The 22,342-nt window shown below is 38.2% G+C and overlaps 2 protein-coding genes across 3 annotated transcripts; one reads left to right on the top strand and one right to left on the bottom strand.

The window, feature by feature from the left end:
• The first annotated feature begins 560 nt into the window (after positions 1-560).
• On the top strand, positions 561-5,789 carry LOC126976469 (late secretory pathway protein AVL9 homolog). 2 transcript variants are annotated; one of them, XM_050824814.1, is made up of 7 exons: positions 561-763; positions 876-1,073; positions 1,251-1,467; positions 2,739-2,928; positions 3,461-4,173; positions 4,282-4,465; positions 4,576-5,789. In XM_050824814.1, the coding sequence occupies exons 1-7, from the start codon at positions 668-670 to the stop codon at positions 4,964-4,966; spliced, it is 1,989 nt and encodes a 662-aa protein (XP_050680771.1). In that variant the 5' UTR covers positions 561-667; the 3' UTR covers positions 4,967-5,789. The 2 variants fall into 2 exon arrangements, with proteins under 2 accessions (XP_050680771.1, XP_050680772.1); XM_050824815.1 differs by having other exon boundaries at positions 3,461-4,066; positions 4,576-4,725.
• A 5,413-nt stretch (positions 5,790-11,202) lies between these two features.
• LOC126976568 (uncharacterized) lies at positions 11,203-20,737 on the bottom strand. The gene is made up of 6 exons (XM_050824953.1): positions 20,688-20,737; positions 18,619-18,721; positions 17,168-17,265; positions 17,052-17,069; positions 14,442-14,535; positions 11,203-12,412 (listed from the first exon to the last, which is right to left on the bottom strand). The coding sequence occupies exons 1-6, from the start codon at positions 20,703-20,705 to the stop codon at positions 11,508-11,510; spliced, it is 1,236 nt and encodes a 411-aa protein (XP_050680910.1). The 5' UTR covers positions 20,706-20,737; the 3' UTR covers positions 11,203-11,507.
• Positions 20,738-22,342: the final 1,605 nt, after the last annotated feature.

Raw genomic sequence — 22,342 nt, 5'->3', positions numbered from 1 at the left:
CGAGTACCTTAATAACGTCATGCGCACAACGTATTACTACAGAGACACCAGGAGAACATAAATTTGGTTGCGGTAATAGTAATGTCTTTCATAGTCGTTGAAATCATATGTCATTCTAGCAACATTTACTAGGACTTCATATGTAGTTTAGAGATTTATGCACAATGCTGCTTTCACTTCTGACTTGTGCAGGTACTTTGTACGCACGCAATTTTTTCGCGCTTTAATATATATAATATTTATTATTCAGCACAAATTTAATAAAAAAAACTATCTAAAATAAAATAAATAATAATAAAGATAAGAAAAAATAATATTTCAACTAAATATAAGTTACATGCATATACCCTATTGAATCATTTGGATCATGGAGTGATAAATGTGAAAAATGAAGAAGTTCCCTTAATTAAAATATTTGAAACAGAACGGTGGCTTCATCCAAGATTATTTTCACTTTACTCTTTGTAATTTGTATTCAAAATACAAAGAGGATGTAATCACTAAGTTTTTTACGTACAAAATAGAGTTTTACAGAGTAGGTACCTTTAGTTATAGAGATTTTGCTCTGTGTCGTAGAGTTAGAGCTAAAAATGGGAATTATTTCGATTTTATAAACTATTTACATTATGTTAAAATGAAGTGCAAAATTGAATATTAAACAATATTAATGTCAAACAGGGGAAATATATTAAATATGTCGTACTTAAACGAGCCTGTATTAAATATTATTGTTGTTGGATTTCATCATAAAAAGGGGTGTCAGGTATGCCGTCAGTCTTCTTATTTTAATCGATAAATGTTATAATTGTATCTATTGAACGTATTTAACCATTAAAACGTTGCGAATACTGCTGTAAATTAATATTATATTTTAGGTAGAACATTGCTATCCAGAGTTTGTACCTGGTAAACCATCGGAACTTCCCATTTTGTGGCGCTATTTACCTGCTCTAGCTCTCCCTGATGGATCTCATAACTATCTTTCCGACACTATATTTTTTAATTTACCGGATCCAACAGACCCCACGCGTACGGTATATGGAATATCTTGCTTCCGACAAATCCCTGTGGAGGTACGTTATGATGTAAATATTCAGCCGAAAAGTAAAACGAATTATCCACATACATTAAGATGAAGTTGAGTTTGCTATTATCCTTTTTTAGTTATGTAATTAATTGTAATTAATTCCCATTTTACTTTGTAAATGTCACCTATTACAAGGTTAATAATTTTGTTTAATTTATTGCAGCAAGTAACTCAAAAAACTGAGGATATGACAAGAAGCTCGGTCCAAAAAAGTGTCTGTGTTATATGTAGGGCTCCCCTCTTTGGCCGACTGGCAGTTAAAATGGAACTTGTTGTGAGGGCTTGGTTTATGCAGGGTAATTTTTCAGAAACCACACTATTGGAGGATGCTTATAAACATTTGAACAGCTGTCCAGTGCAAATTGATCAAACTTTAGAAGGTGAGTGAGAAATATTTTAAGTTAAAATAATATCACAGTTTATCATAATGTTATACTAATGTGATGGTCCTTTACTGTTTCTAGTTATTTTTAATACTCCATTTTACATGCACCTTAAAAATAATTACACAAATAAACTTGTGGTGCACTTTTTACCCCTTTTGTAATACAACTAGAAATACTTTAGATGCAACTAGTCTATTTTCTATTATTTGCCTAAAATACAATAAATGTATAAAATACTAGAATTAAAGACTAAGATTGTTAAACTTCATTTGTCTACTTTAAGATCAATCACACTGGTAAAAACATTATATTTATGTTCTTGACATATGATTATATCAGGGGTCGGTAAGTAGTTTAAGCTAGTGTCCAGACAGTGGGAAAAATTTTACGAGGTCCTGAAAAATCAACTGATAATAATTAAGTGCTACCTATTTTTTGTATTGTTTCAAATAATATTCAGAACTATAAAACACAAAGCTAAAATTAATGTTTGAAACTGCACCAACGGTCTTGAGTCAGTTTTTTATAGTCTCGAGAAGAACAGCAAATTCGAAGTGTGTCTTCTAGGTGGGTGTCTGGTATACTCATACAATATAGTTTTTCAAAAAATTTTTCTTTGACAAAGATGTTTCACATAAATGAAAATGAAAAATTTTTTATTTACGTAAACTTACAAAAAGCATCTGTAAATAGTCATAAAATGTTCACAAGTGCGCATAAACGTCAAAAAGTAAATTACATAAGTAATTAAAAATATGGATACTACAGGGTAGCAGAGACTCGCGATATGCATGGCACCGTACTCTAAACTTCTTTATCGTCAATATATTCCTTAATATTATAGTAACCTTTTTCCATTTAAACAGTCAGCAACAGTCCGCAGTCCGGTTAAACTTAAACTACTTACCGACCCCAGATATAATCATATGTCAAGAACATAAATATAATGTTAATCTCTGATTTGCAAAAGATCTCATGAGATCAATGACCTTGAATGACATGCCATAGTTTAATAGATTAACTTATATATTATGTGTGCAACTAGTATTGTTAAAGCAGATCAGATTAATTATTCACATTACCTGATGGTATGGTGGTTATCATATCTCTGTTAGGTACATATCCCTGAGAAAACTGTAAATGATGAAATTATCAATTCTCATAATAAATAACATTAATTGCCAAATTATGACATATAATGTTTTTTCACATATAAAAAATTAAGTTTGTTCTTTGATGACTATGACAGTTCTATTAACTTTCAGGCTTATCAGTCTTAAAACTAGTTGAAAATTGGAGACATAAAGCCTTACTATTGTTTAAGTTACTCTTACTTGGGAGGAAAGTTTTAATCTATGGATCTCCCTCTGGTCAGCTATCTACTGCATTATTGTCTCTGATTTCTTTATTTCCGAGATGTTTGGAGTTTGGACTTTCACGATCAGCTAATGTTGTGTGAGTAGTTGAAATTTATTCTCAAGAGTTATTTCACATATCTTTTTCATTTGTTACTGCCTCCATTGATGTACAATAAATACCTAGACTCACAGCCATTAAAAAATTGTCAGAAGCAAAGCTCTGCCTATGTATGTGTCTATTAGGTAGAGTTTTCATTCATAGACTGAACATTAGTGCCACAATATAAGGTGTAAATTTGAATGAATATTTTAATGTTATCTTGTATAAGTTTCTGTGAGTTTTTGTTAAATGATTTTGAACATTACTGATCCGAAATAACGTATAAATTTTAATGAATGTCTTAATGTTATCTGTGTAAGTTAATATCAACACCACCCAGACATTTTTTGACTACCTTTTACTAGGCGATTGGGAGTCTAGTTGTTTATAGTATGTCAATAACTGACTTATCTTTTTCTGTTTTACCTTCATTTTAACCAGTATGTTGAACACTAGCTTTAATATTATATTTTAGAGAATTTTATAATAATTAATATTCATAAAATTAACAATATATTTTGGATTACAGACTGTCTAGGCCTCTATCCCCAATATCAGTAACACCAATGGTTTTGTCTGAAGAGGAAGAGCCAGATAATCCAATTTCAAAAGTTGCTGTTGTAAATGGAAATGACCAACTAGATGAATTATTATCACCAAAAGAATCTGGTAACTTAGTTGATGAGAAAGATAGAGTAAGCCGCCAAAGTTTTGATGAGACATTACTGTCTGAAGTTGATAAACTAGAATTGTCTGGAGGTAGAGATAAATGTCATAGCATCGGTGAGAAGTATAAGATACAAAAGTTAACAGAGGCCCATCAAAGCCCCAGTTTGGCAAGGGATATGAGTGTAGATGGTTTATATAATTTAACAGGACAGATTGATCACACTGAATGTGGTTTTCCTCTGCCATTGTTTGAAGATGGTAATCTTTGCTTACCATATCTCTCACTACAGTACTTAGATTTGTTATCAGATTCAGCTGTTAAAGGTTTTGTTGTTGGTGCATCCAATGTGCTTTTTAAGCAAAAGAGACAGTTATTTGATGTGTTGGTTGAACTAAATGAAATGAGAATTGAAACAAGTGATTTGGGTCTTCGGAGACAGCTTGCTCTGGGCACTGAAGATCTAAGGTTTGCTGATCATGTTGTACGATATGCTGCATCTCAGGGTGATGCCTGGATAAGAGATCAATTTGCAAGTTATCTTATTTATCTTTTACGAACATCTCTACTACCAGGTTATTTCTTATTCTATATTCTATTCTATATTTAATTTTATTTCTTCTTGCTATATTATGATATTTTTTTATACCATTGTTTTGTAAGTAATAAATAATAAATTTCAGATGGCAGCAAAGAAATAGATTCATACAATGCACAATTTATGGCAGCTTTTAAATCAACATTGTGCTATGAGAAATGGTTAAAAATGACAAATAATGGTGATATTGAGACATTTATGAATTTGCCACCTATGCATCCATTTTCTGGGCAATTATCCGTTGCAGACATGAAGTTAAAATTTGCCCAGTAAGTTAACGTTAAAACAATTGAATAAGAATATAGTTTTATATTTTTTTATATTATTATTATCTAGTATTGATATTGCAATATACATTCAAATCTTAACTATGTTACAGCACAATGTCTACAACAGAAGGAGGAAGGAAGGTGACTGCAGCAGTGGCCACAACTGGCCGTGCTGTAGCTACTACTTCACGGGCCGTTGGGGGAGCCCTTTCTCAAGCCAAGGGAGCCCTTTCCGGATGGTGGAGTGCTCTAACCACATCTGTTCCCAGCAACCCTCCTTCAGAGGCGTCAGCTGACGAGAAAGCTCCTTCAGAAATATCCGGAGATGAAAAACCGCTCTCTGAAGTTTCTGGTGATGAAATACTCCCTTCAGATGCTGAAGATGCTTTGGAAGACATTCAGTTTGATAACAAAAGAGATAAGAGCAAGGAGTCAGCTGAGCCTCCAGATAAATTAATAGAAGATAATACAAGTAATATTAGTAATATACAAGTCGTATAAAGTGTGATACAGTAGCTCAGACAGATCTTATTTTATATTGTTTTAATTTTTATTTATTCTACATATATTGTCGTTGTTCACTCGTTAAGAATAAGATTTTGTATGTTAGTTGACCCATAGCTTAGTGAATTAGTAAATGTGCCACGAAATGTTATTGATTCAAATTGTGTTGTAGTTTCTTATGTCAATTCAAGTTGAAGGAATTACATATTTTATTAGCATTTGAGTAAATCATGTCTGCTAATTAAAGTGTTTATTCTAGTTTTAATAGAGAAATCAGTATAATTTTATAATTGATCTTTGAATTACTTTTTAATCCATCAAGTTATCAAATTACCAAACCTCATATAACTTGCAAAGTTCAAAACACATTTTTCTATCAGTGGTGCCACGTTTTATTAATTACATCGCACTTTGATGGGTAATTCTTTCTTAATGCAAATCAATTGACATAATGGTTAATATATTTGAGCCCTTTTTTAGGAATTACTAATATTAATGCAGCTGATTCTATGTAAAGTATTTTATTCTATTCAGTTAAATATATGATATTCTTAGTAAATTTAATTTATGATCTCAGGCTTAGACATTGTTACTTTTATGTAATTATTAAATTATTTCTTGTAAAATATTCTTTTTATTATACCTACTTATACTTCCATTGACAGAAGTAAGATAAGTAAATATTTTCCATTGTCGTTAATTAGAAGTAATGTATCTGTAGATTGTAGATAATTCGAACTTCAAGTTCTCAATTTTGATACAATATTTAGTACGTTATTTAATTAAGGGGTACCGAATAAATAAAAAGTAAACACGTTAATTGTGGTTTAATTTAATTGATTAATAAACTAATTGCACGAGGTTTATGGAACATACAATCAGTAACTTAGGAATCTTAGGTTGAATAATTAGGTTGGTAATAATTCATTTGGGTATCGATTAAGATAAAACTTTTCTGGGATAGGCTAGGATGAATAGTTTCGAAATAGAAGCTATGTTCTTGGGACACGTAAATTAAAAAAGTGTTTGCGTGTAATCTTTACGCGCTTATAACTTCAGGAATAAGAAACTACTTATAAAATCATCAAAAAAAAACGGGAGTCTACGTCTTCTGTTCTCATTTTTATTAAATGTGATTCTGATATCTATTCAATTTCATTCATACTTGCCTTAACTTTATTCGATAATTAAAGGAGGATGGCGAGAACCCATGTATTTTCGGACATACTGAAAGAAACGGCGTAGATACATCATGGAAACTTATTAATAATTGTAGAACGTAACAAAACTTAGAAAAAAGCAAATCGTAAGTAAGTAAAAAAAGTGGGAGAAAAAGATATAAGTAAAAGTGTAACCTAAAATTACTAATCAATATTTGTTCTTCAATCAATAATTTGTATCTTATGTCTATGCCTAATTACTACTCCTTAATCGTGTGTCAACCATAGATAATACACTATATACTAGAGATAGATGTGCAACTCATGTTTTTATTTTGTAAAATCAGTGTACCCAGGCCAAGAGATGGCGCTGCGTTATTTTTACGCTCTTAGTGTACCGTCGCTAGATGGCGCTAATTATGTTTAATGTTTATAGTTTTTACTATTGTTGTAGACCGTATGGAATGCTAATTGATGTTTGTTTTGTGTGGGTGGAAATTGTTATTCGTTTATTAAGTTCAGCAGTCACCTCCAGGGGGTCGCAACTTCCCTACATTGGCACATGAAAAAAATTTGCATTGAAAGTGCTGCCACCTATTCTATTAGGTACGCTGCAACTTCACAGCTCAAGAAAGTTAGCCGCCCAAATTTTTTTATTTTTATTTTTTATTTTTTTTGTATTACATCGTTAGTTCGCCATTTGTTCTTGATTGTTATCTATAAACATTTGTTTGTACTCGATTTTTTTTTTAAAAATTGCATATCATTAAAATTGGTTAGGTTATGTTAGAACAGTTAAAACAACGCACGAGCCGAGCGTAGCGTGCCGCGGCAGCGGCCGGCGAGTGCCAGAACCAAATAGTAGGCGTTTCCCCCCATTTTTAATTAATTGTTTTTAAATAAAAAGCAAAAGAACAAACAATTACTTATAACGAACAATTAAGAACAAACTACGAACTAACGATATGCGATATTGAAAATTCAAAAATAGAAAAAAATTTTTTTTGGGGGGCTAAGTTTGATGAGCCCAACTTCACCACGATGGCGATATTTTAACATACATGATAGATGGAGCTAGTGATACCAAAAAACTCCCTTAACTTACTTATTAAAGACTTGATTATCGTGTTGTAATAATTGAATGGCTCGAATAATAATATAATTAACATAATTAGCGCCATCTAGCGACGGTACGCTAAAAGCGTAAAAATAACGCAGCGCCATCTCTTGGCCTGGGTACACTGATTTTACAAAATAAAAACATGAGTTGTACATCTATCTCTAGTATATAGTGTATTATCTACGGTCACCTTTAAATAAGGAGAGCCATTCAATGATTACAACACGATAGTCAAGTCTTTAATAAGTAAGTTAAGTGAGTTTTTGCTATCACTAGCTCCATCTATTATGTATGTTAAATTATCGCCATCGTGGTGAAGTTGTAGCGCAGCGTACCTAATAGAATAGGTGGCAGCACTTTCAATACAAATTTTTTTCATGTGCTAATGTAGGGACATTTCAGATGTTGTTATTTAGTGTTAGTCTATATTTTTCTTAATATCTCGATGTTAGTACGTGTTACGTATTTGTATGTGTTATTTTTGGACATGAACCCCTCCTCGGGTGAAGGCTTAGGTGAAAGTTGGAGGAGGTGATAAGTATGTACGCAACAAATTTATGAATAACTCAATATCGCGCCAGCTGATCCGAGAAAGGATATACTAAAAAAGGTAGTTTGGTTAGGTTCTGCTTATGGGATCCATAACAAAGTAACGGAAGTAATTCTTAGGAGCAAATTAACGATTGTAGGCCGAATCTTTTTTATGCTATCCGGATATTTGAGTCATCCACCGTAACGTCATTATGGTTAAGTAATTGTCGTAGTCGAATAATGATGATTAATGGAACTCCTTAACGACTTACAGTAAGGGATGATCTGTGGCAGAATTTCTGTCTGTAATACAATTGCCAAGCGCTTACGTTCAGTGCTGCATTGCGAAATTTAGTAGATCTACAAAAATTTAAACAAATTATTAGTTAGTGTAGTTCAGATTCACTAAAATCTATTTTTTTTTTCATAAATACCAACCGACTTCAAAAACACTATTCCTAAACAATTGATATATTATGCACTAATAAGTATAAAAAGGATTAGGTATTTGTATACAATATAATGAATAAATCTAATTCTAGTAACGATAATTGTTACTTTTAAAGTCGGTTCTTTTTTTATATAATATTTTTTAAAGGCCTAGTGAACAATGATTAGCAATATTGTATTTTGAGTAATATTAACGGCTTACAATACGTGAACAATTATAGACTAGTGTTATTAACATGTTATCACGGACGTAGCGTTACCTAGTGATAAGTGATACTTATTTACATCGCAAATATGTAAAAGCTAATATGCCCGAACACGAGATAATGAAAGAGAATTGGCACCAGTTGGTAGCAAGAGAGGATGTGAAGATATTTACAAACCAAATAAGCATATTTATATTTTACCACTCAAGGAATTTAGTTTTTTGGATTTAACCACATTTAAAATTTGACAAAAGCTGTCACAATTGGTGTCCGCTTACACTACATATACTACAAATATACCCTGGAAAAGATATCTAAGACTAAAAGGCAAATTTTATTTAATTCAAGGAACTTAATATTAAAATAACCAGTTTAACTAATTATTTTATGTGAATAAAAGTATTATATTTGAGTGATATTTTCTCTCATTAAAGGTTATCTACCTTAACTTATTAAATCCAAATTCCTTTAGAATATAAAGAGGTAAAAAATATATACACAAGCCATTAATAAACATACCAACTTTCCCCTTTATAATATGAGTGTAATTTTTGATTAAAAACGTAAAAAAACTCCGACTGAACAGATCTTGATCGGAAAATAGGAACAGACTGATGAAAGTAAAACTAATAGAAACCTTCTTTTTCGGCTGGGTGTAAAAAGATACCTAAATGCTACTCCACTGATGTCACTGTCCAAATCGGGTTCTAAATTAAAAATACGCAGCTTGAACTAAAATAGTGTTTACATTGCTGCCTATTGACCAATAAAATTTAAAAAAACTGGAGTAAACGCATAAATGTATAGGCATAACAGTCGAAGGTTAATAAGATGTCATTTGTGGCATGTGCCATATTTCGGCTTTGATTTTGTATGAGGTGTATTGTCTATATCTAAAGAACGTCATTGGTACTGTCAGAAAAATGTAGATGTCAATAATCAATTGCGCAAAACGTTCTGTTAGTGCAAGATGACTTATCTTTTAATAAATTATAATACTTTATTTCTTTTGACTCCCATATTTTAGCGCCTCAATAATTTTTGTATAAACATCGTATAATTATTATGATTTGGGGATTTCAATGCACTTAAATCCTAGGATCTGTAGCTGTACCTACAACCAATAATATCAATTAATACAAATGTCTAATACCTAACTTGTAACGTAGCATTATAGATCGTAGAAATAGTAATCGTGCATAATAACTGTAATAAGCGTATGCCGAAAGATTCGTTCTGACAAGAACATTTTATTTTATATAACGTAATATTAGCTCTGACAAGAACATTTTATTTTGTATAACGTAATATTAGCTCTGATAAGAACCATTTCATAATGCTGTACATCAACTCATAGAATCATACAGATCACCAGTAGTCATCTCAGTGAAGTTTCAAGCATCGTACTTTCTCTCGACGATCGCAGACATACTCACGTGATCAGTCATATGCCCGCGTTATACAACCGCGCAGCAAGGCCGAGTGTCCTCGAATGACGCGTCGGGACTCGGGCGTCGATCGCTATTCATGCAATTTTATTCAATGACCAATAGCGTAGGTGCGGAATGCTCATTGACATCGTATGATCGAGCTTCGACGCGAGTTTACACAAACTGCGATAGCATTAGTTTTAGAGCGAGATAGAACACATAATATTATTCTCAATTCTTAGTGAATGAAACGTTTTACTATTGGTTAAAATGTAAGCTTTAGTATTGGTGTGTATTTTCTGAACTTGTAAATATTTTTTAAGTAACGATTGTAATTGGGTAACTAGTTTTAAGGATTTTGTATATATATCGTGTAACTTTTTAATAAATCATATCTTCCATATATCTTCCACATATTCCTCACAGTCAAGCAGTTGTTTTATTTAATCGCCAAACGCTCAGTCTCTAAAGATATATTGTGCTCCCTTCTTGCGCTAGCGCGCCTGCTCTCAGACTTAAATGTTAAGAAGGAGAGGCTACTAACTAGGATACGTGTTGCTGTGCCGAGATTTAAATTATATCTTCGAGACCTATTACTTTTAGAAGGCGTAGGATTCTCAGAGGGTCCAGGCAGGGCACGTCCTCTGCTTTAAGTGAAGGTGTTTTAAGACACCCCAGCCTGATTCTGGCAACAGCTTCGCATTCCAGAAGAATGTGTATGGTGTCTTCAGTGGCTTCGCAGCAGAATCTGCACAGATTTGATTCACTGAGACCCATTCTGGCTAGGTGCCCATTCAGCTTGCAATGGCCGGATAGGAACCACGTGACATCGTATAAACTTAAGTTTATAATTAATATAAAATTGTACGATGCTTTCTTAATTTTAAATTTATGTGGGTCCATTCGCGCCATTCTCCTTTACATAGATATTATGTAGCAATATGGGTTATATTGCATTCATCTGCATGAGTTCGCCTATAAATTTGCGTCAGTCACGCAATAGGTAGAACCGTTGACTCTTCATCACGGAGCCCCCGGTTCGATGCTCGCTCGTCACGTACCAATGTGTTTTCGGTTCGAACAGATATGTATGTTTAATCGACCTTTATAAGGACGTCAACGCTTATGATTCTTCTGTATTACAAGAGAGTTAGAGTCGCAGTGATCACACCTGCAGGTGACCGGTAAGAACCGTGAACTACTTTCGATTGTCCTCCTTTTCCATGAAATAAAATGTTAAACCGATTGGATTGTCTTAATTTTATCCGTTTTTGTTCAATTTTATTATCGCCAAACTTGTTTTAAAAATATTTAAAGAGGTAAATAAAAGTCATAATAAAAATGTGTGATATATTGAGTCTAGGAAATTCCATACACTAAGTATTTGTCGACACGATTGCAGTAACTACATAACTAAATCATTATAAAATAAATACACAAGTATGTTAATAATATCAGCTGATGATAGATGGCTTATAACGCTTACATCACTTGATAATATTCCATATGAATATCAATTTTCAATATCATAATTAATTCCTTCAACACTTCACGATAACTACTAATCCCATCATGATCTCCGAATAAAATGACGAGTCTAACAGATTAATATGCTGATCCCAAATGAAAATCACATCAAAATCATACGGCGGAATCCGGTTCGTCCCAGGGCCAGGGCGGCCCCGAGTCCAAGGCGTCCTGTCTCCACAGCGACCGCAAACCTTCAGAGGTCCCGTGAGCGAACAGACGCATATTATACGGTTCCACCATGTTCGAAATTGAGCCATCGCTTTCTTCCCTCACCATGCCGACCTTGGGTTTGAGAGGAGTGGTGGCATGCTTACTTTCAGGAAGCAGATCGAAATCCGTACTTCCTCGAGGAGATTCTAAGTCAGTTAAGTCTGAACGCGGCGAGAAGTCGGAGCTGGCCGTGATGTCCTGGAGGCTCCTGTCGCCGCACTCCACGCCGAGGGTCGTGCGGCAGTGGGCGGAGGAGGCGCTGCTGGCCAGCAGGTCGGAGGCGGCGCTGACGGCGGGTGACGTCACCAGCGGCATGGACTCGTCGTCGCTGAGCGCGGCGCCGTCGTCTGGCGGGCTGCGCTCGCGGGACCCGTTCAGTGACAGGATCTTGTCTTTGAACCGCGAGAGTCTCTCGGCCGAGCCCACCTTGCGGATCATGTCCGCGGTCCGCCGGAGGTTGCGCAATTTGAGGTCGACGACGGGCGAACTGTTGCGAATGGAATCTTCCACCGATTTGGAGCGGGAAGAGAGATCGGCGAGGTCGGGCGCGTCGTCCGCGAGCAGCAGCGAGGAGGGCCGGGAGGCGGCGCGGCGCGAGCGAGCCGGCGCCGAGAACGTGATGTGGCCTTCGTCAGAGTCCTCCTCGTTCTCAACCTTGAAGGTGACCACGGGCGGGTCGTGAGCGAAGCGTCGGGCACGGAGGCTGCCGCCCTTGGCGCGGGGACTGGGCCCGGGCGAGGGCGGCACGGACCCGGCCCACGACGCGCCGCGAGGCACGGCCCTCGCAGACATCTCGCACTCCTGGCCTGTAACACACGATGCACAATGAACTGAATTTATTCATTGAGCCACATCTGATTTCAAGACATATTTGATACAATATTCTGCTGCTTTAAGAATTGGACATGCTTTGAAATAAAACAAAACTGTAAATCTCACAAATTTTTATTAAATATTTTCAATTGAATAGAAAGATCTGGAATGAACAATTTTCTACATCTAAATGTCTTTGATATGTATCTCAACAGATCTACACGCTAATATGGGTATCTTTCACTAACAAACTTTAAGCGTTGACAGTTATTAATCCGAGCAAAATAATATAAAATATTTATACAATATTACTCACTTGCAAGTATGAAGCCTGTTATTACAATGAAACTAAATAATAAAATATGAATTATTTACAGTCAAATAAAACCATAAAACTTAAATAAAAAAAATATCGCGTGGACATTAACATAAAATGTAAAAAGCACAGCCAATAAAAACAACATAGTAATGATACTAATAACTAAACACTTAAAAATAATAGGAATGCTTTACCAAAATTATAACAAAGCTTAATTTTCATGCATATTTTCAGTTATCATTAAAAATATTAAGTACGTGTTAAGTGGGATAATTAGAGATTAGTTGCATTAGAATTCCTATTAAAAAGACAATATTAAGTATAAATATAAACACAAAAACCTCGAATTTAATATTTCAATAATGAATGTAAACATCTTTATTTGAAAAACTACAGTATTGTTACAGTCTTGGATATATCTCTGAATATAGTATAGATCCTTCTAAATGAACCCAACACAGTATTAGCAACATATCAGCGAAGAAATATATTTGTGTCTGTATTAGTAAGCCGAGGTTGTTTATACATGTTGTTCTTAGCCAAATTCATATAAATCCAATGACACATACAATGAATTACTGCGTGTCCGAAACTTGACCTCCTATTGGCTACGTGACAGAAAAGTGAGGTTATATTGCAATGAGCGTATATTATTACGTCCTAGCTCAGGTCTTTACAAAAAATTCCATGTCCCTTTTCAGTAAATATTGGTTATTATTTACTAGTAATTGTACTCTGAATTAGAGCACTAAAATAATTAACTAATTTTATTTTTATATGTGCTTAATTATAATAAATTTATAACCTCAAACTGAAGCGGCTTCAACTGACAATATTTTATACAGAATAGGATCTTTTATAAAATGTAGATCTTTTCTTATTACAGCGTCGTCTCTGTTCCAAAAATACATATATCTACTTAATATAATTCAACAACTAGCGCTTCAACTTTATGCAAATAAAATAGCATTCTAAAATGGCGGCCCTGTGTTATAAATTAAATAATTAACAAGCATTGAGGTGGATGTGATCATTTAAGTCTCAAGTAGTGTTAATAAAAGCGTGAATAATAAGTACACTTATATCCATCCAGTCCACGATATTGCAATAAGAGTTACGTCATTTGTAAATTCACGAACCTTATGGGTGATTTTAAATTCATACTTCCTATTAAATAATTGATATGTGTTTCGAGACATAACCGATATTCATATCATTTCTTTGAATGCGTTATAAGAATGCCTTCAATTGAAAATTTACAAACAATCATTATTTAGTAAAATCTGCGATGCGGAAATTAAAGGTCTAATAAATAATTATTGTGAATGTTATTATGCTTAGATCATTTATACATCAAGATAGATGTGAAAACATCGAAATAAATTAATGTTAAATGGTAACTTCCATATTGAGCAATGCACGCACACTAACACAAAGTGTCATACAAAGCGAGTGTAAGACGTAGCTTGTCACGCACACTAAACTAATAAACCTGGCCTGTTTTGATCGGTTGTCTAGCAGCAAGAGGCGCTATCTAGACGCATACATAAATGATCTAAGTTGTTATGCTTATAGGAACACGTCGTCGGCCATGTTGACGACGACGTCGGCGCGCAGCTCTTCCTCGGACGCGGACGAGGTGTTGGACGGGGAGGTGCGCGGGGGCGGGGGGTTCTCGCGGATGGTTGTCAGGTGGGGCTCACCTGGGTGCGCGGGCTCCGAGTGCAACACGTCCTCCATGGCTTCCTCGTTCAGAGTCTGGAGCGCGCCACATATCATCTGCTCTTCCAGTGTTACCTGAAAATTTCGTCTTTTTGAAAATGTCACACGTCGACAATATTTTTAAAGGTATACTTCTTTTAGCGCGTTAGGAAAAATTATCAGAGTGAAAATTACGACGCGTGCGCACACCGTCACGCAAATTCGACACCCTGACGTTAACTGGTGAACTAAACCATTCGTATTCAGCTACCGCAACCAATGAACGAGAATTAAATAAATTTCAATATGTATAAGATATAAAATAAAAAAAAAATTCTAATTGTATAAAAATAATTTAATGATATTGAAATAAACGTTAGTTAACTTAATTACGCGGTATAATAATATTTTCATTGGTTGTATTTAATACTTTCTTTATTACAATTGTTTTTTCTACAAACGTAAAATAGCATGAGGAATATTTTTTTTAAGGTTTTTTGTTTAAGAATATATTGTTGCGTTATGCATAAATAAGGAGACACATACACTTTTTTTATGTCTGTCTTCTACAAAATTATATCAAATACACACACTTTTCTGTAAAGGCGGGCTTTATTTGATTTTATTATCTTAATATATATATACATATTTCTTGTGTGCGTGTGTATGTCACTGATCTCCTCCTAGACAGCTGGACCGATTTTGATGATTTTTTTGTGTGTTACAGTGAATTTGAGATTGGTGAGCGTCTTCAGGTGGATTCGAAAGTGGTTTAGATTCACAATTGAACTATATCCTAAACGGCTGGACCGATTTTAATGATTTTTTTGTGTATTCCAGTAAATTTGAGATTGGGTTAGATTCTCAATTCCATCCATATAATATAATTCTTCTGCTCATGTGTATGTTAGTGAACTCCTCCTAACGGCTGGACCGATTTTTCAAGTTTAAGACGTGTGTACAGGACAACGTCTGTCGGGTCCACTAGTATATTTATAAGATCGACCTCGTGGCCTGGTGGTACGTAACCCTGTCCTCTAAGCTAATATAACCCGGAGATATTCAGAATGTTTATTTTAGAATCATTAATATTTATATTATTTGTTGTGGTGTATGAATTGTATTAAGGGTATCATGTACAGGGTTATGTGTTATTATTTGTAGAGATTAACAAATTATTTTACTAATAATATTTGTATTACAACAATTATATGTATTTTAATAAATAAATAATAGTCTATTGAATAAGACAGTTACTCGGTTATCAATTATTTACTTATTCCTGTAATCATTATAATGATAAAAGTATTGTAATAGTTTGTCTTACTTTAATACTAAAGCACCCAAATACACAAGAAATAATAAAGGAGGTCTGTTGTAGGGAACTTTGCTTTTTTCATCTTGGGAAGAAAACGAACAAAAGATACTCCCACGTCCAATCCCTAATCTGTTGCTACTAATGTACGAAAAACTATCAAGTAAAAAGAAAGATATATTATATGTACACCTAAGTAGTCCTAGGTTCGGTGCTGTCATATAAGGTGCAGTTCTAATGAGTTTGTGCTTTAAAAAAAGCATATAAAAGTTCAACGATTAATGAAGAATGATTATGACTAGAACTACACCAGTTAATTTAATTCATGCTATACTATCAAGTAATCTAAGGCCGAATACACACGAGCAACTTCCGCTAGTTATCCGGAGACTGAAAGTTGGAATGATTCTATATGTTATAGACTCATGGTACATTGGCACCCACACCATTCAAAGTGATACATAACGCTACAAGTGCACTGTTATTATGCGGTAGAAATAAGTAACGTAGCATTACGTAATACGCTGCTCGTGAGCGACTGAGTAAAATGCCCACAAAAGTAAAAATATATATTGATAATCCATCTAAAAGTAATGGCTTTACAAAAGGTAGTAATTTATCAAAGGGTACGTGCGCCTTGTGTCAGTGTTATGTAGTAATGGGTAGAAGTTGTGCACTATCAGTGCATTGCGCTGTCCCGCTGCCGACATCACGTCGTTAAGAACCGCGCGATGTTCTTAAAGTTTGAATACTCGTACTGCCACTACTAGTTCTACTATTAGTTCTACCTCGGCATCCATGGCCCCTGCCCGGCCGCTGGAAAAGCTTGCGAGCTAGCAGCATAGGGGAGGTTTTTAGTCGGTAGGGTGGTAAAAGGTAAATGTAATTTCCTCCTCCCAACAAAAAAAAAACTTAGTTCTACGTCAGTCGTCAGTCTGCTATGCTCAAAATGGATGCAATTAAAATATTTGCACATCATTAAAGATTACTGCAATGGCAATGAGCAATATCATTCGATTTTTAATACAGTATAAAATATATTTGTGCAATAAAAATGACGTCACTACACTACACTTGCTTATAGCAGCGCGCGATGTTGTGAAATCAGGCGGACATTTCGTGCCGTTAGAAATATTCAACTATACGAAAATTATCGTGACATCAAAAGCACTTGTTTGTTGTTTAAAATATAAACAGCTTTATTAATATACATATAAGCTAAACGCGAATACGCCTAGTTTCAAGTTGCCCGTGTGTAGCCGTCCTAAATACTACCGTCTACGTACTAAACATTCACCTGATATTCCGTATATGGCTGTAAGAATAAAAATAGATCGTTAAAATTATTAATAATAAAGATTAGTCACTTTGACATAAAGAAATGAGTGAACTTATAATTAATTGTATTTTTACCTGTTTTTCGACATTACTGGGACGACTCCTCTGATGTTCTATCACGGGTCTGGGCTTCACTGGTTCAGTTTCCACGTCTCCCGACATTTCTGGTATCACTGTTAAAATTTAATTAAAATTGATTATAAACCAACTTTCAATCAAATCACTAAATCTACGTTAAGAGTTTTTAGATCTAACTACAACATCAGTGACCTAACTATAACTACGTCTAAAATGGAGTTTATCTTACTTTAGTTTTAAGTCAGAATGAGAAAAAACACTCCTAAGCGGCTGTTTAAAGTTAGCGCACCATTACGAATAATAATCTTCTAAATATGAATATGATCTATCTGTTAGACACACCTTAGACAAGCTTCGACTCGTGTTTAAATATACCTAAGCAATCTCAAGATTGTTGAAGGCTAAACAACAGAAAGACATATTCAAATTGAAATATTTTTATTCAAAATAGGATTCAAAATCACTTATTTAACGTCAAAAACTACCACCAACTCAAAAGAGACAGCCTTAGAAGAATGGGCGACAGACCTGAGAAGAATGGGCGCAAGAAACTCAGCGGGTTTATTTTTTATATAAATAGATTTGTAATAGAAGTTTTTTCAAACAAGTGTTCAATACATGTTTAACTTTTTTGTAATAACACAGTAAATAAAATTATTAAAACTTTCGTGAGACATTGTTAAGTTATTTATTAATACGGCTTTACTTACGATTTATATATTTATGTGGGTACCGATTAGTTTCGGACCGTTATAGCGAAACCACTACAGTCCGGTTTAACCATGTAGTAACAGTAGCAATTGCTACGGGCCCTAAGCCAAAGGGGGCCCGCTTAATTAAACCCACTTATCTCTTCCTGAGCGTAATGTTTTGAGCTAGTTAAGTTAGTTAAGTTATTAATATGTGGCATAATATTGAATTTACTTGTTAAATTTACTTAAGTTTCAACTTTTCCTTATAAGACAATCCACATAACACACTCGGTAATCGACTATTTCCGATATAGATAGAGAGATCTTTGGCAGAAGCTGCTGCGGGCCCCGCACTTACTCAATCCGGCACTGACAGTCACCCTGATGAAGTACCACCGAATGGTCCGAAATGGAAATTTTTTCAAGTCTATTATTGTGAACTTCATATTGAGGGTTCCAAACCTGAGAACAATATTCAAGGGTGCTTCGAACATAGGAACAGTTTAGTATTTTGATGAGTTTTATGCTAGAAAATTGAGAACATATCCGTTTGATGAAACCAGAAGATTTCTTGGCCTTTTTAACTATATTATCGATGTGTTTTTCATATGTAAGTTTACTGTCATGTGTAACACCTCTAATTTCATTAACAGAATTAAGAACAACGCCCTTTATTTTATATTTGTATTCTATTATATTATACTTACTTATTTAGGTATAATATAAAATATGTTTATTAATATAATTGGAACACACCCGCAACAGTTGGCGCGCTGGTCGGTAAACTCGCCTCCAAGTCTCGCAGATTCAATATCAGCATCTTGAACAGCTCCCAATCACCGAATGGCAAATCCAAAATCTGAAAACCATTCAGTTATTTTTCAATATTTTTTTATGATTATGTGATCAAAAAATAGTTTCCCCTGTTATATGATCTAATCCCTCCTAAATTTCCCCAAAACGTCTACCAGTGGGAGGCACAGGATGCCGGCTACTATATGGGTAAGCATTACTGTGTTTCGGCCTGAAGGGCGCCGCAGCTACTGAAATTACTGTGCAAATGAGACTTAACATCTTATGTCTTAAGGTGACGAGCGCAGATGTTGTGCCACTCAGATTTTTGGGGTTTTCCAAGAATTCTGAGCAGCACTGCATTATTATGTGCAGGGCGTATCAATGACCATCGGCTGAACGTCCAGATCGTCTCGTCCCTTATTTTCATAAAAAAAAACACACACACACACACACCTACGCTATATACTAAAGCTATTGTCAAACAGACAGCGAACCGAAACCGTGGCGAAGCGTTTTCATTTTGTTATGTATAGTAAGTATCGTTTGAATCTAGTCTCATAAAAAAGCGAAAGCAAAACGAATACGTGGTGAATCGAAAGGCGTGTCACGCCAGGACAAACCAAAGGCGAGCGGGTGAAGCCAGGTGTGAGCGAGATAGTTGTATTAGCTAGCTTTGTATGTACGACGTTAAACAGAGAGCGAATGCGAAACGCGAATCAAGAGCGAAGCGCGAGGGTAGTGAACAAAACTTGATCACGAGTGCGCTTCGGTTTCGGTTTGCTGAGCCTACTTCACTGACCTGTATAAGTACCACTGGACAGGCTGTACGATATGTTTGACGGCAAATTTTTGTGCCTATTTCAAACGTTCAAACTAACACGCATAATACAAATGGCTGCGAAGGAACGTACAAAACTTTGAAGTATGTTTGCATTTTGAATTAATTTCGTTCGTTTTCCATGTTATTTATACCTAAAGAATAATAAATAAAGTACACAATTGTTTTTTGTAAATAGTTTCCCACCATCTAGCGATGTATGCTGAGGTTGTTATCACTAGTTTTAGTACCGCAGACATTCGCTACATGGCCTACAGCGCCAAAATGGAGAATATGAAACAGGCACAAAAGCATTTCGACAATCGCCAGTCTGGTGGTATACCGAGTGTAATCGTTAAGCGAGGACAGGCGATTATTTCGTAACTATTACAGATATAAAAAAAACTGATTTGCAATTTACCTAATGAGTAAAATTGCAATAACTTTTTAAAACATTGCAATCATAAAATAAAACGACAAATACCAAAAATTTTACATTATACACTCCCAATACATTTTATTTCTTAGTAACTACAAAATTTTGTATTCAAAGCAAATGTTTGAAGTGACGTCCTCGTTGTGCAATACAATGACGAGCTCTATTTACAGTTTCTAAATGAAATTTCCCGCTCCCGCACCAACACACACTCGCTATACCACACCCACACGCACCGGTCTCAAGTCGTCCATCTTGCAGACCGCCAGCACGAGCCCGCACACTCGGTGTCGCTGCAGGGCGCCCGCCCCGCCCGACCCTAGCGCCTCCCGCACCAACACACACTCGCTATACCACACCCACACGCACCGGTCTCAAGTCGTCCATCTTGCAGACCGCCAGCACGAGCCCGCACACGCGGTGTCGCTGCAGGGCGCCCGCCCCGCCCGCACCTAGCGCCTCCCGCACCAACACACACTCGCTATACCACACCCACACGCACCGGTCTCAAGTCGTCCATCTTGCAGACCGCCAGCACGAGCCCGCACACGCGGTGTCGCTGCAGGGCGCCCGCCGCGCCCGCCCCGCCCGCACCTAGCGCCTCCCGCACCAACACACACCCGCTATACCACACCCACACGCACCGGTCTCAAGTCGTCCATCTTGCAGACCGCCAGCACGAGCCCGCACACTCGGTGTCGCTGCAGGGCGCCCGCCCCGCCCGCACCTAGCGCCTCCCGCACCAACACACACTCGCTATACCACACCCACACGCACCGGTCTCAAGTCGTCCATCTTGCAGACCGCCAGCACGAGCCCGCACACGCGGTGTCACTGCAGGGCGCCCGCCGCGCCCGCCCCGCCCGCACCTAGCGCCTCCCGCACCAACACACACTCGCTATACCACACCCACACGCACCGGTCTCAAGTCGTCCATCTTGCAGACCGCCAGCACGAGCCCGCACACGCGGTGTCGCTGCAGGGCGCCCGCCCCGCCCGCACCTAGCGCCTCCCGCACCAACACACCCTCGCTATACCACACCCACACGCACCGGTCTCAAGTCGTCCATCTTGCAGACCGCCAGCACGAGCCCGCACACTCGGTGTCGCTGCAGGGCGCCCGCCCCCCCCGCCCCTAGCGCCTCCCGCACCAACACACACTCGCCATACCACACCCACACGCACCGGTCTCAAGTCGTCCATCTTGCAGACCGCCAGCACGAGCCCGCACACTCGGTGTCGCTGCAGGGCGCCCGCCCCGCCCGCCCCTAGCGCCTCCCGCACCAACACACACCCGCTATACCACACCCACACGCACCGGTCTCAAGTCGTCCATCTTGCAGACCGCCAGCACGAGCCCGCACACTCGGTGTCGCTGCAGGGCGCCCGCCCCGCCCGCCCCTAGCGCCTCCCGCACCAACACACACTCGCTATACCACACCCACACGCACCGGTCTCAAGTCGTCCATCTTGCAGACCGCCAGCACGAGCCCGCACACGCGGTGTCGCTGCAGGGCGCCCGCCCCGCCCGCACCTAGCGCCTCCCGCACCAACACACACTCGCTATACCACACCCACACGCACCGGTCTCAAGTCGTCCATCTTGCAGACCGCCAGCACGAGCCCGCACACGCGGTGTCGCTGCAGGGCGCCCGCCCCGCCCGCACCTAGCGCCTCCCGCACCAACACACACTCGCTATACCACACCCACACGCACCGGTCTCAAGTCGTCCATCTTGCAGACCGCCAGCACGAGCCCGCACACGCGGTGTCGCTGCAGGGCGCCCGCCGCGCCCGCACCTAGCGCCTCCCGCACCAACACACACTCGCTATACCACACCCACACGCACCGGTCTCAAGTCGTCCATCTTGCAGACCGCCAGCACGAGCCCGCACACGCGGTGTCGCTGCAGGGCGCCCGCCGCGCCCGCCCCGCCCGCACCTAGCGCCTCCCGCACCAACACACACTCGCTATACCACACCCACACGCACCGGTCTCAAGTCGTCCATCTTGCAGACCGCCAGCACGAGCCCGCACACGCGGTGTCGCTGCAGGGCGCCCGCCCCGCCCGCACCTAGCGCCTCCCGCACCAACACACACTCGCTATACCACACCCACACGCACCGGTCTCAAGTCGTCCATCTTGCAGACCGCCAGCACGAGCCCGCACACGCGGTGTCGCTGCAGGGCGCCCGCCCCGCCCGCACCTAGCGCCTCCCGCACCAACACACACTCGCTATACCACACCCACACGCACCGGTCTCAAGTCGTCCATCTTGCAGACCGCCAGCACGAGCCCGCACACGCGGTGTCGCTGCAGGGCGCCCGCCGCGCCCGCACCTAGCGCCTCCCGCACCAACACACACTCGCTATACCACACCCACACGCACCGGTCTCAAGTCGTCCATCTTGCAGACCGCCAGCACGAGCC

Source organism: Leptidea sinapis, chromosome 41, assembly GCF_905404315.1.
Source record: "Leptidea sinapis chromosome 41, ilLepSina1.1, whole genome shotgun sequence".
Classification (NCBI taxonomy): Eukaryota; Metazoa; Arthropoda; class Insecta; order Lepidoptera; family Pieridae; genus Leptidea; species Leptidea sinapis.
The sequence above is the reverse complement of the archived record's forward strand: the minus strand, read 5'-3'. Positions and strand labels throughout refer to the sequence as shown.

Bases quoted from the DNA above. Each gene is read 5' to 3' on its own strand.
- LOC126976568 (XM_050824953.1), bottom strand. The intron at 17,266-18,618 runs GTGTGTTCCAAT...AAATTTTAACAG, and splicing joins CAGCGCGCCAACTGTTGCGG to TGATACCAGAAATGTCGGGA. The intron at 12,413-14,441 runs GTGAGCCCCACC...CGTGTGTTACAG, and splicing joins CTCGGAGCCCGCGCACCCAG to GCCAGGAGTGCGAGATGTCT.
- LOC126976469 (XM_050824814.1), top strand. From the start codon at position 668: ATGTCAAACAGGGGAAATATATTAAATATGTCGTACTTAAACGAGCCT. The intron at 1,074-1,250 runs GTACGTTATGAT...AATTTATTGCAG, and splicing joins TCCGACAAATCCCTGTGGAG to CAAGTAACTCAAAAAACTGA. The intron at 1,468-2,738 runs GTGAGTGAGAAA...ATTAACTTTCAG, and splicing joins AATTGATCAAACTTTAGAAG to GCTTATCAGTCTTAAAACTA.